The 16,729-nt window shown below is 47.0% G+C and overlaps 1 protein-coding gene across 3 annotated transcripts in view; it reads right to left on the bottom strand.

The window, feature by feature from the left end:
- usp9 (ubiquitin specific peptidase 9) overlaps positions 1-16,729 on the bottom strand; it is a 39,189-nt gene continuing 22,460 nt past the window's right edge. For 2 of the 3 annotated variants that reach the window (XM_069154314.1, XM_069154315.1), the window contains 27 exons: positions 16,441-16,590; positions 16,062-16,182; positions 15,820-15,950; positions 15,279-15,557; positions 15,031-15,156; positions 14,692-14,829; positions 14,300-14,466; positions 14,106-14,214; positions 13,834-13,980; positions 13,570-13,716; positions 13,243-13,450; positions 12,926-13,146; positions 12,460-12,647; positions 12,171-12,344; positions 11,943-12,084; positions 10,960-11,716; positions 9,126-9,249; positions 8,816-9,041; positions 8,519-8,648; positions 8,218-8,403; positions 7,745-7,965; positions 7,565-7,653; positions 7,308-7,464; positions 6,920-7,132; positions 5,436-5,465; positions 3,767-3,865; positions 1-2,645 (listed from right to left, as the gene is read on the bottom strand). In XM_069154314.1, coding sequence (XP_069010415.1) covers positions 1,971-2,645; positions 3,767-3,865; positions 5,436-5,465; positions 6,920-7,132; positions 7,308-7,464; positions 7,565-7,653; positions 7,745-7,965; positions 8,218-8,403; positions 8,519-8,648; positions 8,816-9,041; positions 9,126-9,249; positions 10,960-11,716; positions 11,943-12,084; positions 12,171-12,344; positions 12,460-12,647; positions 12,926-13,146; positions 13,243-13,450; positions 13,570-13,716; positions 13,834-13,980; positions 14,106-14,214; positions 14,300-14,466; positions 14,692-14,829; positions 15,031-15,156; positions 15,279-15,557; positions 15,820-15,950; positions 16,062-16,182; positions 16,441-16,590 — 5,355 coding nt within the window. In that variant the 3' untranslated portion in view covers positions 1-1,970. The remainder of the gene's footprint in view (positions 2,646-3,766; positions 3,866-5,435; positions 5,466-6,919; positions 7,133-7,307; positions 7,465-7,564; positions 7,654-7,744; positions 7,966-8,217; positions 8,404-8,518; positions 8,649-8,815; positions 9,042-9,125; positions 9,250-10,959; positions 11,717-11,942; positions 12,085-12,170; positions 12,345-12,459; positions 12,648-12,925; positions 13,147-13,242; positions 13,451-13,569; positions 13,717-13,833; positions 13,981-14,105; positions 14,215-14,299; positions 14,467-14,691; positions 14,830-15,030; positions 15,157-15,278; positions 15,558-15,819; positions 15,951-16,061; positions 16,183-16,440; positions 16,591-16,729) is intronic. The other variant, XM_069154316.1, reaches the window with a different exon arrangement.

Raw genomic sequence — 16,729 nt, 5'->3', positions numbered from 1 at the left:
TCAGAGCTGAAATGATTTATCGGTGACCTCATTATTCAACTGGTTTATGCAAAAAAAATAAAATAAAATAAAACCCCAAAAAACAAACAAACAGTTGTGGCTTCTCACACAAGTTTCTGCAATTTTTTTTGAAGATACATTTTGCAACCTTAAATGGGTTTTTTTTTTCAGATCAACTTGATTTTAGTGAAACTGGACTTGTCTGATGTCACAAAGATTAATCCATTGTGGTTAAAAAAATGAGACACAGGCAAGTTTCCATGTTCTTTATTTGCTAAGGGCGCAATGCTTTTTTTTTTTTTTGTTATATTTCTGTGCACAAAAAACCTCACAAAGTGAAAGTCCACATCGCGACTGTAGCTCCAGAATTCAACGTCACACCATGGCCAAAACAAAAGTCGGCAAAAAACAGGGCGCAGAACTCTGTACAGTCAATATCTTCTTTAAAAATAACACAAGGACAAAAATGTTCCTCTTAAATCAAATTCTATTTTTAGTGAAATACAACAAAATAAATTCTATAAAATAAGAGCAAAATATTTAAATATAATACGGTGGGCAGAATATTTTCATTTGCAGGAGTATTTGGTATGTTTTAGACAAAGAAAAAAAAAATACACGCATTCAAGTTACCAATTAAATACAGTATTTACTGAAGTTTACCTTTTACTCCTACAGAATTACACGTTAGCTCGAGTTGCAACATGACTAACCAGCCGCTAATCTGACGGTAAAACCCTGCTGTGGGACCTTCTCTCCGTGGGGGCGATTGTGTGTGTGGGTGGGTGTGTGTGTGTTTGTTTGTTTGTTTGTTTGTTTGTGTGTGTGTGTTGGGGGGAGGGGGGGGGGTTAAGAGGGAGGGGCAGGTGTCTCGCTGCGGATTGGACCGCAGCCAGACGCCGAACCTGACCGGCTCCACGGCAGAGAGGAAGCCGCTGGACGACGAGTCTGTCTACAACTAGGCTCTATTGTAGAGACAGAAGCAAACCACACGGTCTATTATACACCAGACAGCCCAGTGCAGCGACTCTGTTGCATATGTGTTCATTTTTCTGAATTTCCTATAGATGAAAGCTAAGCTGTCTAAACCCACCGAAACTGACTGCCAAATGTGGAGTTGGAGGATTAAAATGTGCAATTGAAAAGCCACTTATTTCATACATTGGTTCAAAATATCGCCCTCATTGTAGATCGGGTAAGATGAAGTAGAAAAAAAAAAAAAAAAAAAAAAAAAAAAAAAAAATCCCTAAGGGTAACAACACCCCTCTGGAGATGTGGATTAAGAACAGCTTTAGGTTGTTATGATCACAAGTCTTCCCTTGGGCTACACTATTCTGGTGAGAAGCCATGCTAAATGTTACAGCATATTAACTAGAGCTTCAAAAAGGATTGAATTAATTACCAGAACAAACAAACAAACAAAAAAACAAAATTAAAAAAAAATAAAGAGAGGAGAGAGAGAGGAGAGAGAGAGAGAGAAAGAGAGAGAGAAAGAGAGAGAAAGGCAATGAGTTTCAGAACAATGTTGCATCACTGCTTTTTCACATCAACCAAACACCGTTAAAGTCCACCCAACCATTCCATATCTCACACTAAAACCAACCACAGCTCGTGAGTTGATTTGGCATGGGTCATAAGGTTGCCAAGGAGCTTAAGAATAAGAATATAATTATGATAATAACAATGCGTCCTTCTACAGTTGAATGACCGGTAACCGTCCGATGGCAGAACAAACTTTACTGCTGAGCATGGGTGATAAAACAAAGAGGAGTCGTTGTCTTCTTAACAGTTTTTTGGGGGGGGGGGATTTTTTTTTCTTATTTATAATATCCATTTTTGTTTTTCATAATATCTGCAACATCTCCCAACAGCAAACCACACGGAGTTATGCTACTGGGGGATCTGAACAGTCAAAAACATTAACATACTATGTACACCTTTTCGTCGTGTAGACAAGCGCATCAGCATCGTCAGCTCTGGGTGAATCTGTTTTTTTTCGTTATTCGAACTCTGGTCCGCTCCCTCGCCTCTGCAGCCGCCAGCGGGGGCCCCGCTGTCACACAGGTCACGCAGCTCCAGGCCAGGGAAGAGCGCCTCCCGCGGGCTGACAGGGGGGGGGAGGAGAGAGGTGGCCCGGCTCTGGCCTGCCCTGGGACCGCAGAGAGAGGGACAGACAGAGAGAGGAGAGGAGGGGCCCCGGCGAGGAGCTCTGTTGACCGAAGGACGAGAGGAGGGAGAGCGGGACGATGGAGGCTCGAGGCACAGCAGAGGAGGGGGAGGTGGGGGTTACTCCTTAGGCGGGGCGGGCGCTGGGGTCGAGGTGGGCGCGGGGGCCACCTCCTCGGTGCCCTCCCAGGTCTCTTGTGCTCGCGGCGGGCCCGTGGTGGGGGCGGGGGGCGGGGCCGGTGATGGGGGCGGGAGCGGGGGCCCGTGGTGGGGGCGGGAGCGGGGCCCGTGGTAGGGGCGGGGGGCGGGCCCCGTGGTGGGGGCGGGGGTAGGGGCAGGGGCAGTGGCAGGGGTCTGGGTCGGGGTCGGGGTCTGGGTCGGGCCCGGAGTCGGGGGCAGAGGCAGGACCAGGACGCTGGGGGGTTGTTCATGTGCTGGGCAGCAGGCCCGGTGTACGGCTGCCCGTGGGGGTGGTTGTTCTGTTCGGGAGAAAAGAGAGAGACAGAGAGAGAGAGAGACAGAGAGAGACAGGGAGAGAGAGACAGAGGAGGAGGTCAGGATGTGGTGAACACGCTCAGGAAAGTTCTGCACATCTTCAACAAACATTTAACTGCTTTAATAGAACCCACAGCGACGTGTTCTGGGTGGGAGCAAGTCCGATATCATTCTAAATATTTACTGTCAACAAATCTCTCAACAACCGACTGATGGCGATCCTGTGAGCAGGTATCCAAAGTCTGATTGCGTCTTTTTCTCCTGTTGTTCAAACACCAGTAAGAACACATCTGTAAGAGCACATCTGTAAGCCCCAACGTGTTCTGGGTCACATGCTCCTTCATCATAACGAACCCACAGCTTCTTCTGTAGTCACAGCTGCACTAAAAGTAGTCTCCGTTAAATTCACCACTTCCTCTTTGGTTGAGTAACGTGGCTCAGAAATGAGCGCCCAGGTGAACTAAACCGACACATGATGTATTATTAGAAATGTTTGTCTTCAGCGGCCTCATGCAGTCGTTTTAATTTGACAAATTGAACAGACGTTTTACCCCCGAAACACACGTCCGATTGAGGGAAATAAATAACTACCGACGAGATCGATCGCAGACTGTAAACGGAGTACGTATAGTTTGACAATGAAGTAAAATACAGCGATAAAAACACGCTACACGTTTGGCCTCAGCAGAAATGACACGTGAACACGCGTCGACCGGAAAGGTCACGCGGCCCCCCCGCCAGTATGTTGACTTGGTCTGTCGACGTGACTTGTAACATTTGAAGGACCCTGGCATGTAAAACGCCTTCACCTCTCTGATAAACTTCAGATAGAGGAGATCGTTTCTAATTGGATGGAGGTTGAACTAGGTTAGATGAGACAATCGCACATCTTCGCACGAAAGAAAAACACTGGGGGCGGAGGGGGATGACCCATCGCCGTGGTTACCGACGTTATTTACGTCTACAGGGCTACAGGGATCGACATCACCGTCCATGTTAAAAGCACACAACAGTCCCAAGAGAGCGAGAGGAAACCAAGGACGTCCTTTAAAAAAGACCCGAGCGACGCGAGGACGGGACGTGAACTGGACCCCCGAGACACTACCTGCTGAAACTGGGTGGTTCCAGGAGAATGTGGGTACAGTGAGGTGTCCTCGGGAGGGGAGGAGTCCTGATCATCAGGTGCTTCCTGTTCATCCGGCTCCTAGAAAACGCTGAGAGAAACATCGAGTCACACAGACTGGTAGTCGAAACAAAGTTGGCGCTGCTTATTTATTGAACAAAGCACTTGAGTGTGATGTTAAGCTTTCAGTGTGAAATAGTAAGTAGGTCTGTGTGGGAGAAGTTAAATTTCCTCCTGTGTTGTCGAGTAAATGAGGTTTAAATGAGATTAGGTGATGTGTGTGATGTGTGATGTGTGCGTGCGTGTGTGTGTGTGTGTGTGTGTGTGTGTGTGTGTGTGTGTGTGTGGGTGGAGGCTACACCTGAGAGCATCCACTCAGCACGCCGTGGAAACGCAGCTAACAGGGAGAGCGCGTGGACCTCTGCTGCCGAGGCAACTTCACTGCGCTTTTGGGTTGTTTCTTTATTAATGTAATTTCTTGAGTAGGAAAAAAAAAAATCTAGAATATCACCAGCCTCATTATTTAACTACCGCTTGTCATTAATGTCTGCGACGAGGTCAAGTACACATGCAAACATATGACAACATGATGTAACGGACAGAAAGTGTCAGGTATGTGAAGCTCAAGTAATGACGGATGCTGACACGCAGACCGTCCTTATGTTGTTTTATCGGTTTATCTGGCTAGCGTTCATTATTCAAGCTGCTGATTAAATATTACGATTCATGACTACGGTTGCAACTGTGCCCTTCTTTTGAAAGAAGCGCAGCGTGCAACGTCTGAACCGACTAAAAGCCTCCCAAAATACTCGGTATTCGCGGCGTCGATGGTGATAACAAACGCGTATAGCTTAATAATTTTTTTTTTAAAAAAGCACAAATACTGTAACTACTCGTGAATACTGAAGTCGAGCGGAGGCTGAGCGGTGCAGGTGGCTGGCCGAAGCATACTTCGGGAGTCGGGGGGCGGGGGGGGGGGGGGGGGGGGGGGGGGGGGGGGGGGAGAGACTGGCAGCGGCTGAGATGGAAGACTGGCTGTGTCAGTGCTGTTTGCTTTGGTGAATCACTGCGACTGGGCAGCAGGACAACAACGGTCTGTTCGCTGCGTGCAGCTGCGCAACATGACTTTCTTACGCCAGTTACACTATGCAGCATCGCACATCTAGCTTTCCTGGTGTTTACACAAGTGGACGGTGTTTGGAACATTCTACGTCTTTCTGAGACGGCGTGAATGTGTGCATGAGCTTAGAAGTTAACATACTGACATATACAGGACAGAAAAACAACAATAAACATTTCAAAGTGGGATAAAATGGGACTAAAACTGCTGAAAAAGTGCTAATTAAGCTACTAAAAAGCACCCAGTCAGTTTGCATACGTCTCGCGTCCTCTGCTACGTTTTATCATGTTTGGATCATCTAAATACATGTGAAGAGCTGTGAATAATGAGGACTTAAACATGACTGTGTTTTTCTAGCCTCTGACTATCTAAGCTACGAGAAGCTCAAAGCTGTGCAGGTCAAACTAAACAGGTGTTCAATGTGCTGGAGGCCTAAACATTTGTCAGCTGTTCCAATGTTTCTGTGCTGCTTCTTTCGGTAGGTTTTGTTTTCATTTCCTTCCTTCATGTCGTGGTGCCTGGAATACTGACCTTCCCTGGGCTTCCCTGAGTACACTTGAGCTGTGTGTGGAATATTACAGGAGAAGTGTGTCACATGACTGGACTTTTTCATCATTTAAAAAATAAAAAAAAATTAAAAAAAATTAAAAAAAAAACACATGTAACTTATTTGAAGTGAGAACAAAAGAAAAGAAAATGATATCGGTGTGTATTGTGAACTGCAGCCATGAAAACAAAAACACAATCAGCATAGCAAACATGTCATAGCTGCAGCTTCATTAACGGGCCGATTTACACGTTTTACGTTTTTCGGCTATCAAATTTATTTTTCTTTTTTTCCATCAGGAGTAAAAAAAAACAAAACAAAAAAACGCTACAGCTAAAACAAAAAAAAAACAAAAAAAAAACAGCATATTGAATGTATAATGACATGAGACAGAGAAAATGATACATCAACCACTAGAACTGTCATGATATTAAATTTACTGGATTAATCCCTTTAGCGCTATTAAAACACACCGTTAACTGTTGGTCATGCAATTAAGGCCGGAGATGTACTTGCTTTAAACTCGCGTATCCCGAGTCTGTTTGGGGTATCGTTTGTGCACGTCCTCAGAAATGAACTCGACGCATCTGTGAGATGTAACATACAGATGAACGGTACCGCCGGCGGCGGCGTGCGCTACGGAGGTGTGACTAAGTGGAAACGGATACGTCGGAGCACGGTGCAGAACGCAGGAAAAACAAAAGAGCGGGGACGGCGCCGTTGGCGCGTTTAGTCCCCAACAGTGACGTCACCCATCAGTTTGGGAACCGACGTTCTGAAGCCTCGAGTTTGGTATGAAGTGACCGCATTTGGACGAGCAAGTTGTGAATCTGACTCAAATCTCTTGAGGACGCTAAGCCTGTCAACCTCTGGTGACCGCACCCCAGGCCTGTCAATCAAACAGTACCACCAAACATACCGCTGTTTGAGGCCTGATATCTAAATATTGACGGGATTATTTTCAGATGGACCGCCAGAAAACTAATAAGAAGCGACTTTGGCGAATGACACCGTTAAAAGACTGGTGGAAAAGAAATGTGTCGACTTTGTATTTCATGAGAGAAGTTGAATGGGAGTCTGTCTATGGGGCTGGACCCTTTTTTGGAGTCAACCCCTTGGTGGCCCTTGTTGGTGTCGCAGGTTAACGCGCTGGCCTCGGTTTTTTTTTAGACCTGGAAGCTACTTTCACTTTTATACTGTCTGTGTTTGTCCATAGCCGAGTACGTGAGCGATAACGTTCACGACGGTGGTCGATGTGAACTCGTGGTTCAGAAGCAGGTAAATCTCCGGCCTGAGAGAGTTGTGTTGAAGTGATGTGACACACACATCAGGCTCAGTCACACAGCATTTCTGTGTTGTTGTTTTTTTCTTGTTTTTTCTGTTACCTCTCTGAGCACACTCCTTAACACAGTAAGATTATGTTCATGTGAAACTGTGGGTGTCAAGGGTACGATGTCAAAGCCTTTACCTCCTCGGGACAGAGTTCACAGGCCTTGGCGAGTGTCATACGTGCGCTGTGCGAGCGCTCCAGGAAATATCCGTTGGACGTCTCGTTGCTTTGAACCGGAGGCGACCAGTTGTTGTAGGTGTACTGAGGGTTTCCCGTGTACGGCCTCCTCTCCAGCTCATCTCCTAACCACTCCACCGCCCACGTCCACTTTCTCTTCAGGTCACCATTACTCTGTGAGCACACAAAACACACGCGGAGCAATGACATGAGCACGCTCACCAGCACACATCGCACTTTCCTTTTTCCTACCATTGAATTTCACCATTTTAGTGCTACGCTGGGGACATTAGAACAACACGCAGTACGATACGAGTCGTGCTTTGTTCGGTCTGTGAGGAAAGCGCACCTGTAGGATCTGGTAAGCCACAGAGCAGTTGCTAAAGAGCGCCACCATGCACTTGATGCACTGATAGGCCCGTTTCTGGTAGTGGTTCTTGGAGCGCTGGATGGTGTCGAACAGCCCGTCTCTGTCATCGGGAATGCCCTTCAGCACGTTGTGGATCCTACGCACAAAAACAGGGGAATGGGCTCGATTTGAACTCCCGTTTAAAAACCAACGCCGCGCTCACGGTTTACAGACAGTATAAAAGCCACCAGTCTGACCTGTGCGTTTGCCAGGAGTCCTCGATGAGCAGGATCTGTAGCAGCAAGTCCAGGTAAGGCCTCAGCTCGTAGGTGTAGGAGTACGCCACCTGCAGACAAACGACACATGTATGATCTGAACACCGGCTCCCGTGGACACACGTAATTATGGGTGTCCCGTTGAAGCACCGAGACGTTTACCTGCCAGAGCAGCTCACTGAGCACGGTGGAGGAGAACTGAGGGTTCTCCCAGCAGCTGAAGCGAAGCAGCTTCACGGTCTCCTCCGAGTTGCTGCAGTCCTCGATGATCTTCTTCACGTAGCTGGTCCTCACGAAGAGGATCTCTGCCACCAGCTGCTGCACCGGCATCACGGGAGCCGTCAGGTTGGTGTCCCCGTACGGGTTCGGGAGGGGAGGGTTACCTGTGGAGAGAGCAGAGAGGAGATTTAGAGCAACTACTACAAAAGGCTAAGTCAAACATACAAAAAGGCTTTCTCGCTACTTTGTCATCATTCCTGGGAGCCCTCAGCTCCGAGCTGTGCCTACACAGCACAGAGGCTCAGAGAGGCTGGTTGGTCAGTCACGACATCCTGAGCAAGGATGAAAATCCTCATTGGGCTCCACCACAGACTTGTTTCACAGCTGACTTCGCGCGACTTTAAAGAAGAACTCACCATTGATGGAGGACTGCATGCGTGAGGAGACGTCACAGCAGCGGACCAGCTGGGAGACGACAGTGTAGAGTTTGCCCAGCTCGGCGTACTGGTACTTAATGGGAGGGCCGGGCCCCTCGTCCAGGGCGACCAACATGAAAGTGGCAGGAACATTCAGCTTCAGCAGCTGGGTCTTTTCTGCCAGGCCTGTGTGCAGCGGGCGGAGGAGTGAGACAAAAAAAAAAAAAAAAACGGATTTAATATATAATTTACCGAGAAGCAAATGCACATGACAGGTGGCTGGTGTCTGCGTGCTGCTTACCCAGATTGGCGTACATGACAAAGAGGTTGAAGTACTGCTGCAGGTGACGGCCGTGTTCAGAAACCTCTCTTCTGAGCAGGTTGAGTACGGCTCTCAACAGGTGGTCACTTAGACTGAGGTTATCACAGCCCTGATGTACAAACATGGAGAACAACAGCAAGGGGGAAAAAAAATCAGTCAGAAGTACAGACAGAGAAAGCTTATACCCCGAGATACCAGCAGCCTAAAGTATCTTCCGCAAAAGTCCTCATGAAAGTTTGATTTTTTTTTTTTTTTTGCTGCGCGTGTGGCACCGACCTGAGCCGAGGGTCCGGGCGAGGCGGTGGGAGAGGGGCAGGGGCCATCTTGCAGGGAGAAGTGAGCGATGAAGACGATGAGCTTGGCAAACGCACCGCGCACCTCGGCGCTCGGGCACTCGAGCAAGTACTCGGAGAACCGGTTGGGGTAAGCAAACAGAACGTTGTGTGCAAACCAATAGCGTACATTCTTACTGTGTCTCAGCAGGATGCAGAGGGCGTCGTACCTACAGGGAGAGATGAGAATACTTGTAGACGAGGACAAAACACGCGCGCGCACAAAACCATAAACACAGGCAGGAAGAGCTTACCAGTCACTGGCAGGACCCCGTACTACTTTCTTGGTGTGAAAACCTGTGCTGAAGAGGAACCTGGCAGCCAGCTGAGCACTTATCATAGCAATCTCCTCTGCCTCTGGCAGAAGATGGTCTTGTCCTGATAAAAAAAAAAAAAAAGAAGTCCAATAATTACCAAAACACAATGGAAATTGTCTCGGTAATATGTTATTCTAGGTTTCCCTACAATAACATAAACTAACAGCAATCTAAGAACAGTGTAAAAGGCTTAACTAACTGTTGGATGAAACTGTACCAGCCATGTATCCTCATTAGCAATCGTTTGTCATCAATAGCGATGACTAACACATACGCAAAGCGGAATACTTCTAATGTAGATTTATACACCACATACATAAACGTACATCGCAGTCTGTAAGTAGCAGGACGGTGACCCACATTCCTTCGTTGTAGCTCTGTAGTCCAGCACACGGGTTTGAAATAACTGCTGAGGTTACGGAGTCAACTTTGATTTGAAGAGTGTTCATTCCCGTTTAAATAAGGTTTCATGTCATTTTGTTCCCTAATTTAAGGACTATAAATAACATACCATTTCCACAAGGATGTAAACATCCTCTAACTGAAGCTGAACTTTAACCTTATAGTCATTATTTAACTTAAAATCCACTGTAGCTGGAGTACAGAGTCTGAAAAGATGAAAAATGTGTATCCGTGCTACTATTTGCAGGCTGTAAATGCATTTCTATGTATGCAAATAGTGAGATTTAAAAGACGTATCCCAGCATTCTCATTCTTCTTCAATCTTGAGCTATTTTATCTAAAAGCTTGAGTGAGATGAAACACAAAACGCGGACGATGAAACGGCAGACACGAAGTCGTCTGCATTAAGGCTGAGAAACAATGTGCCGGCTGCAATCAATAATTCATCAAATCATGCATTAAAACCAAGAGACTGCATGTCAGGTCAGAAGGTGGGTGACTTCTAACTCTGATCCGCAGGTTCAGTGACGTATCGGCTGAATACAGAGTAGGAACCAGACTGACACGATATATTCTTTAAGATTTAAGTCATTCAGTCCCGATGAAGTGCTTCTGCGGTGATGACATGTATTTTTCTGTTCTACACTATTGGGCTCTCGCTCGATGAATAATGCATCGGTGCTTTTTAAAATGTCCAATATAGTGCAGCTCTCAGCAGCCCATGCTAAGCTAACGCGCACCATCTATTTTATTTATATTTTTGCTCCGTGGGGATATTGTATATTAGCATCACTTTATCACTAATCTCTTGTCTAAAACAATTACATTTTACAGTTATCACGGCAGCTGCTCCATCTTTAAGAGAAAAGCTTTGAAATTCACGGCAGAGATCCGATGAGAAATGAATCAATATTCAAAAGATCAAAGACGGAGCGACGTGATTCTATAACAAATCATATGCCAAAACATTTCTAACATTCACTCAACACGAGTTGTACCTTTGTATTGTCAATCCTTATTAGATTACTTGTCTGGTCAACCATCTGTTTCAGGTAATTTTACCCTTCTTGGTATCATTTTTATCCATTATCTATTAAGCTGTCACCATTGCCAGGTATTCCCTCTATAAGAGGTTTTTAACTTCAATCCGACTTACTTTGACAAATAAAATAAGGAAAAGCAGTTACATTAGCTTGTGTCTTAACTTATGGATGCATTTTGATACAGTTTATGTTTTCAAACAGTTGAACAATCCCTCTAGAAAGATCCCACTTGATGTTTGAACAGAGATTAAATGTCTACCTAGACTAATTTGATTTTCTCCGGAATTAGTTTTGCATATAACTGTACACACAAAAGCGCTGCGTACCTGGAGGAGGGTTTAAATAGACACTGTTACAGGTCAGAAGTTTCTTAATGAACTGGAAATATTCCAGGCTGTATTGCATTCGGTTGTGCATGAATTGGACGTTCTGCTTGCGGACGCTGCATTCGATGACACCAGGCATCTTGACCTGATTGGGCTTGGTGGAGGAGATGGTCAACTCTGTGATGTACTTGACAAGCTCACTGTCCTTGTCCAGCGAGTCCATGCGCTCATAGAACAGGATGTAGGCGTTCCACCACCGCTTCTGCCTCCGGTACGACATCCTTTTCATCATATGATCGAACACCTCGCCCATGTACTCCCCTCCAAAGCACTGGTTCTTCATCTCCTCCTCGTCGTCCATCTTGCACTCAGTCACATCGCCGTCATCGAACTTATACCAGCGGTTCTTCTCGCCGTCGCCTCCGTTCCTCTGGATGATGTAGGAATAGTAGTGTCCGCCGCTGGCCTGGCCCGAGTGGACCAGCACTCCCACCAGACGATACTTGGAGCTGCCCGGCGGTGTCGGTTCCGAGGGCTCGTTCTGCTGGATCACCTGGTTCTCCGGGTTAACGTCGTCGCCCTCCAGCTTGGCCACGCCTGCTACCGTGTACGGCTCCATGTCCAGCTCCCTGGGGAACTCAAAGTAGTCGTTGAACTTGATGGCACACTCCCTCTCCCAGTCATAGTCGAAGCGCTTCAGCTGGATGGCCAGGACGGGCGGCAGCTTCTTGATGAGCAGACGCTTCACGGTGTCCACCTGACAAGGAGAGAAAACTTTACAGATTACCAACAGGTCCTTTAAATAAGTCTCCCGGACCTTAACGAGAGAAAAGGAAAGAGGGAGATAGTTTGAAGTTTAACGCGAGACATATGCAACTATTTACAGTTAAAATGATGGTAAAGTTGGCAATATGTTTCAACGGCATTATACGAGTATCACATTCTTACACCGGCTGGCAACCAGAAGGACACCGTGTTCTCACCTTCTTATTACACTTTTCACAGTGGTAGGCGTTAGCTCCTTCCAACAGATCTCCTTTAACATATTGCTCCATGGAGTCCAACAGGTTCTGGTGGTTTCTGATGTCTACATTGAGCGTTGTGAACGACTCTTCACACTCATACCTGACAACACAAACAATTTTATGAGGTCAAAACAACCCAACGTGGTCTAAAGTTTTCCTTTTCTTAAGGAAAATAACTGCACGCACCGATGGGGGCATCCCTGACAGATCTTCTGGTCGGCGAAGGACCCTCCCAGCACCTTGCTGAGCATGGCAGGATGGCCCAGAGCTTTCAGAGCTTCATCCAAACTGTCCACCAAAGAGTTGAAGAACTCCAGAGCGTCGTGCTGTTCCCTCAAGTTAACTGGCTCACCCCATAACCTTAAAAAAAAAAATTAAAAAAAGATGAAATGGACAGAAGACAATAAGGCACTGGCAACTGCTAGACTGGCAAAATCCAGATCCAATTATAAATGATTGCGAGTCTTTCAAATACCTGAACTGTTTCCAGAAACCCCGTGGGACATAGTACTGCAGTCTGGATGCAGCCAGGTGGCCGAAGATGACCTGTAGGTGGCGCAGTACCCCGATGTTGTACTCTTTCCTGTCCTCTGACTTACTGGAGGGTTTATCGTCAAACTGGTGATGGTAGCTGAACACCTCATCACGAGGATCTACGTTACTCTGTGGAGACAACAAACAGGCGACGCATAACTCAACACGTCTTTTTAAATCCAACACGGATCATTATTTCCAGTTGGTGCCGTGTCAAGCAGGACGAAATGGCCAAATGACAATCGCATGAGTAACTTGTTTTGTATGGACTGTGGTGTAGTTATGATGCCCTCAGCTCCAAGCTTGGCCTACAGGCTTGGAAGTGGCCATTCTGTCAGTCTGCGGATGCTGAGAAAGGATGGAAGAAAAAAAAAAAAGAATCGTCATCGGGCAAATTCTCACAGTACCTCATTCTCCTGCTTCTCATCCCCTGACATGTCATCGTCCACGTCGGTGCCCGTGCCCTCAATGGCCAGGATGCCATTGCGGATGGGAGGGATCATGTACAGCTGCTGAATGACAGAGTTCATATAGCATGTGGCCCCGGCGTTCTTCAGACCTACAAAGCCTTTGTTGGGCCGCGGCCCGACTGGAGGCAAGTACTCCCACTCTGTCAGTGTCTCACAACCTGGAAGGTAAAAACAAAACAAAACAAAATCACCCTTATGTTTACCGTCATCTACAAGTCATCAGTGGGATTCATGCGTCGGCGGTGTCTCCCTACCCAGGTAGTACATGTCGGTCAGAGTGTCGACGATTTGTTTGAGGTTGCGGACGCAGCCGACAGCCAGAGCCACCAGGAGCTCGAAGCCGGCGTTGATGGAAGCAGGGGTGCTGCACACTGGGATGGCCTGCTCTGTGGGGAACTCGCCACTCTTCATGTACTGCAGGTAAACATTAGACGCTGGGAAGATGAAGTCATCGATCAGCTCCTAGACGAGAAAAAAACAGTGAAATGATCTCTTAGTCACGTTAAAAGAAAGGAGACAAAACAAGTGCGTAGATTGTTCTCCAATCTTCTCTTTATATCAACCGTTTCTGTTCGTTGTACCTTAATGAGGTTCGCTCCTCCCTTCTCACAGCCGATGTAATACTTCTTCTCTGGTGTCTGGAAGGCGAGAAGCTCTTTGGTGACCCCGAGGTGGCCCTCCAGGATCGTCTCCTCCACACCAGTCTCTCCCGTCCTCTTAACCTCATCCTAGCGAATGGAAACACATTGTGTAACGTGACTTCTGCCTCACACTGACCAACAATACAACTTATTGGCTAAAATACTTTGGAATTTTAAGACAAATCTTGAACAGGCTGTTTTTACCCGTATCCGTTTCAGCCAGTCGATCTCATTGTTGAGCAGCACCTCGGCGTTTGGCAGGTTGATGTTGCTGTTGTAGGCGTAGTTCAGCAAATGTCTGAGCAAGGTGAAGTAGTCCCCGGCGTGTTTGGCTCGCTCTTTGGCTGTACTCTGAACACGGACATGTACAATAGGAAATTAGGATTTTTATGAGCAGGTATCTGTGGACTGTGGTGATTGCTTTATACAGTGTGGTGACATGAGTAGGGACAACTGATGGCCTTCAAAATACTCACCCCCAGCACAGTGAAGAGGAGGGTGATAAAGAAGAGGAGTGGTCGATGGCCCATACAGCACCTGGTGGCCATCAGGAAGAACTGCTCCTGGGCCATTTGACGCACGGATCTGTTAAAGGACAGATTTACCATCAGCACCGTTATATTCTCTTCGAACTATAAAAGGATGACAAGGGGCTGGTAGTCAGACTTACTTGCTGTGGCAGTGTAGCAGCAAGTCGATGATGAAGGTCTGCCAGGCCTTCTCCTTACTGAGTGTGTCGAGAGCGGTGGGCATGAGGGCGAAACACAGTGTCATCACTTCCAGGGCCTCGCAGCATACCTGCTCATCTTCTCCATCTGGCTCCTTGGCTGCATTTGTCTGCGGGGAGACAAATGAAACACTATTATGCAAAAATATGCATTGCTGATCTCTTTCATGGCTGCGAGGCTGATCAGGATCTCTCCCGTCTCTTAGTTTTCCTTTTAGCTGTCCTTCCGCACACGTTTTAAAAAGTCTGCCTGCCCGTCATTTTAACATGCTGCCGGAATAGAAGCCACAAAACAAGACGCAAATATTAACATTCAGACACAACTGTATTCTCACCTTCTCGTATATCTTGCTGATTTCCTCGTTGGAACTGAAGACGAGCTGCACTGTGCCGCAGCCTGATGCCCACACTATCTTCTGTACTGCTCGGATCACACAAATGTCAGGGATGTACTTCGATGCCTGGAAGAAATTCTGGTGAAGAAAAAGGAAAAACAGTTCCATAAAATCTATTATTACAGACAGCAAAACATTCACCGAACAATCACGACATTAAATCTTTATTATCAAATTCTCTATTCAGACATTAACCCTAAAACTACCACTCAACACATACTGCGTAAAATTGCCTCTAATCCTGCACTCCACTTGCTAAATAAATCAATATTTTATTACCTCGTCCGAAATCTGCTGAGCCAGGCGAATGGCTACATTTCGCAGCATGCACTCTGAGGCAGGATTGGGGATATTTTGCAGGGCACTCTGGAGGACCAGAGCCTGGTCATGAGTGGCTTGATTTATCTGTAAACAGGTGATGGGGGTTGTGGAGAGAGAGAGGCAGACATGTCAGGGATATGGCAACAACTACAAAGAAACCAGTTCTACAGGTTTGTCTCCGTGTGAAGGTATGCGTGTGGCCTAACCGGAGAGACGGGGATGTTTCCCTCAGCGTTGGGCTGACAGGCCTCGGCCACAGCTTTCACGTGCCCAAAACCTACTGCAGTCAGGAGGAGCTTGGCGATCTTCAGCGCGTTGAGGTACGCCCCGCGCCGTGTCTCCATGTCCGCCGACGGCAGGAAGTTGTTCCTGGTGAGCATACTCAACACCAAGGGCAGGCCGCCGCTCTTCAAGAAGTTGTACTGGAAGTCGCTGGCGTCCTCGCCCAGAGTGGCACTGGCTGGCATCAGCAAAGCATACACGACCTGGAACGTCCAGATCAACAGACATCAGACGGGAACTATCTCCTCGTCTCACACAGCAGATTAATGCGATAATCCACGTATCTGACTAACTCAGAAATCCTGCATCATGAGAGGGACCAAATATTTATTTACGGCATAAGTATAACTCTGGTTTACACACCAGTCAATACACAACAGCTTAGTACTGAAAATGAGAGAAAATGTGCTTAACAGGGCACACGAAGTATCCCAACATGTGACACAGGAGCCTACTGAGCCTCACCTCGATGAGGTAGAGCACTTGTGAGGGTGAGGGGCCGAAGAAACGCGAGTCCAGTGAAGGACTCAGGCTGTTCTCCCCGAGCTTGGCGTGGTCCAGACACACAGCTCTCAGATTCTCCACCGTGGTGTTATCTGCAGACACAGACACAGCAGAAACGTGACCACTGAGGTGACACTGTGCGGGTGCATCAGTGTAGGTGGGCGCACCACTGGATCATATAGTGAGCACAGGTGCACGTGTACCTGGGGGCATGAGTTTCATGAGGACTCGAGCACCGTCTCTGAGCAGAGGCATGTTGAGGTTGCAGCCCAGGTCGGCCACCTGCCACAGGAAGGAGATGTAGCGCAGATGCAGCGACATGATCTGTAAAATAGGGAATAAAAGAAAAATAATAAACAAGCCATCTGATGAAAAGGTTCAGTAGATTTTATTAAATCACTGCTCATTATTACTTAAAATATTCGTTCATAAAGACTACTGTCAAGCGATTACTCAAGATTCATGGTTGCCCTGTTTCATAAACAGTCTTACAACACAATTGAAAATCACTCAGCCCTCGTTATCGTGGCTATTGCATATAGAAGTAATGTGGAAATAGTCCTGTTTGTGCAGTAAACTCACCACGCCAGGAAGACAGCTCTCGACCTCGGGGTTGGGTCCATCACTGTAGTGGTTGCCGTGGTTACCAGGCGAGCCAGTGGATGAGTCCGATGAGCTGTCTGGACTCGAGGGCATGTTGGCACTCACCTGGGTCAGCTTGGCCGTAATGAGCTGCACAAAGAAGAACAACAGCGAGAATGAATTCATGTTGATCAGGTGGATAGAAAACTAACAGCTGCGTCATTCTGGCTTTGAAATCTTACTTTTGATGTCTAGAATTATATCCTTTATTAATGAAAGCAGACAGTCG

This window comes from Embiotoca jacksoni, unplaced genomic scaffold, assembly GCF_022577435.1.
Source record: "Embiotoca jacksoni isolate LCO1_2020_lvr unplaced genomic scaffold, fEmbJac1.0.p SCAF_2, whole genome shotgun sequence".
In the NCBI taxonomy this organism is placed as follows: domain Eukaryota; kingdom Metazoa; phylum Chordata; class Actinopteri; family Embiotocidae; genus Embiotoca; species Embiotoca jacksoni.
The sequence above is the reverse complement of the archived record's forward strand: the minus strand, read 5'-3'. Positions and strand labels throughout refer to the sequence as shown.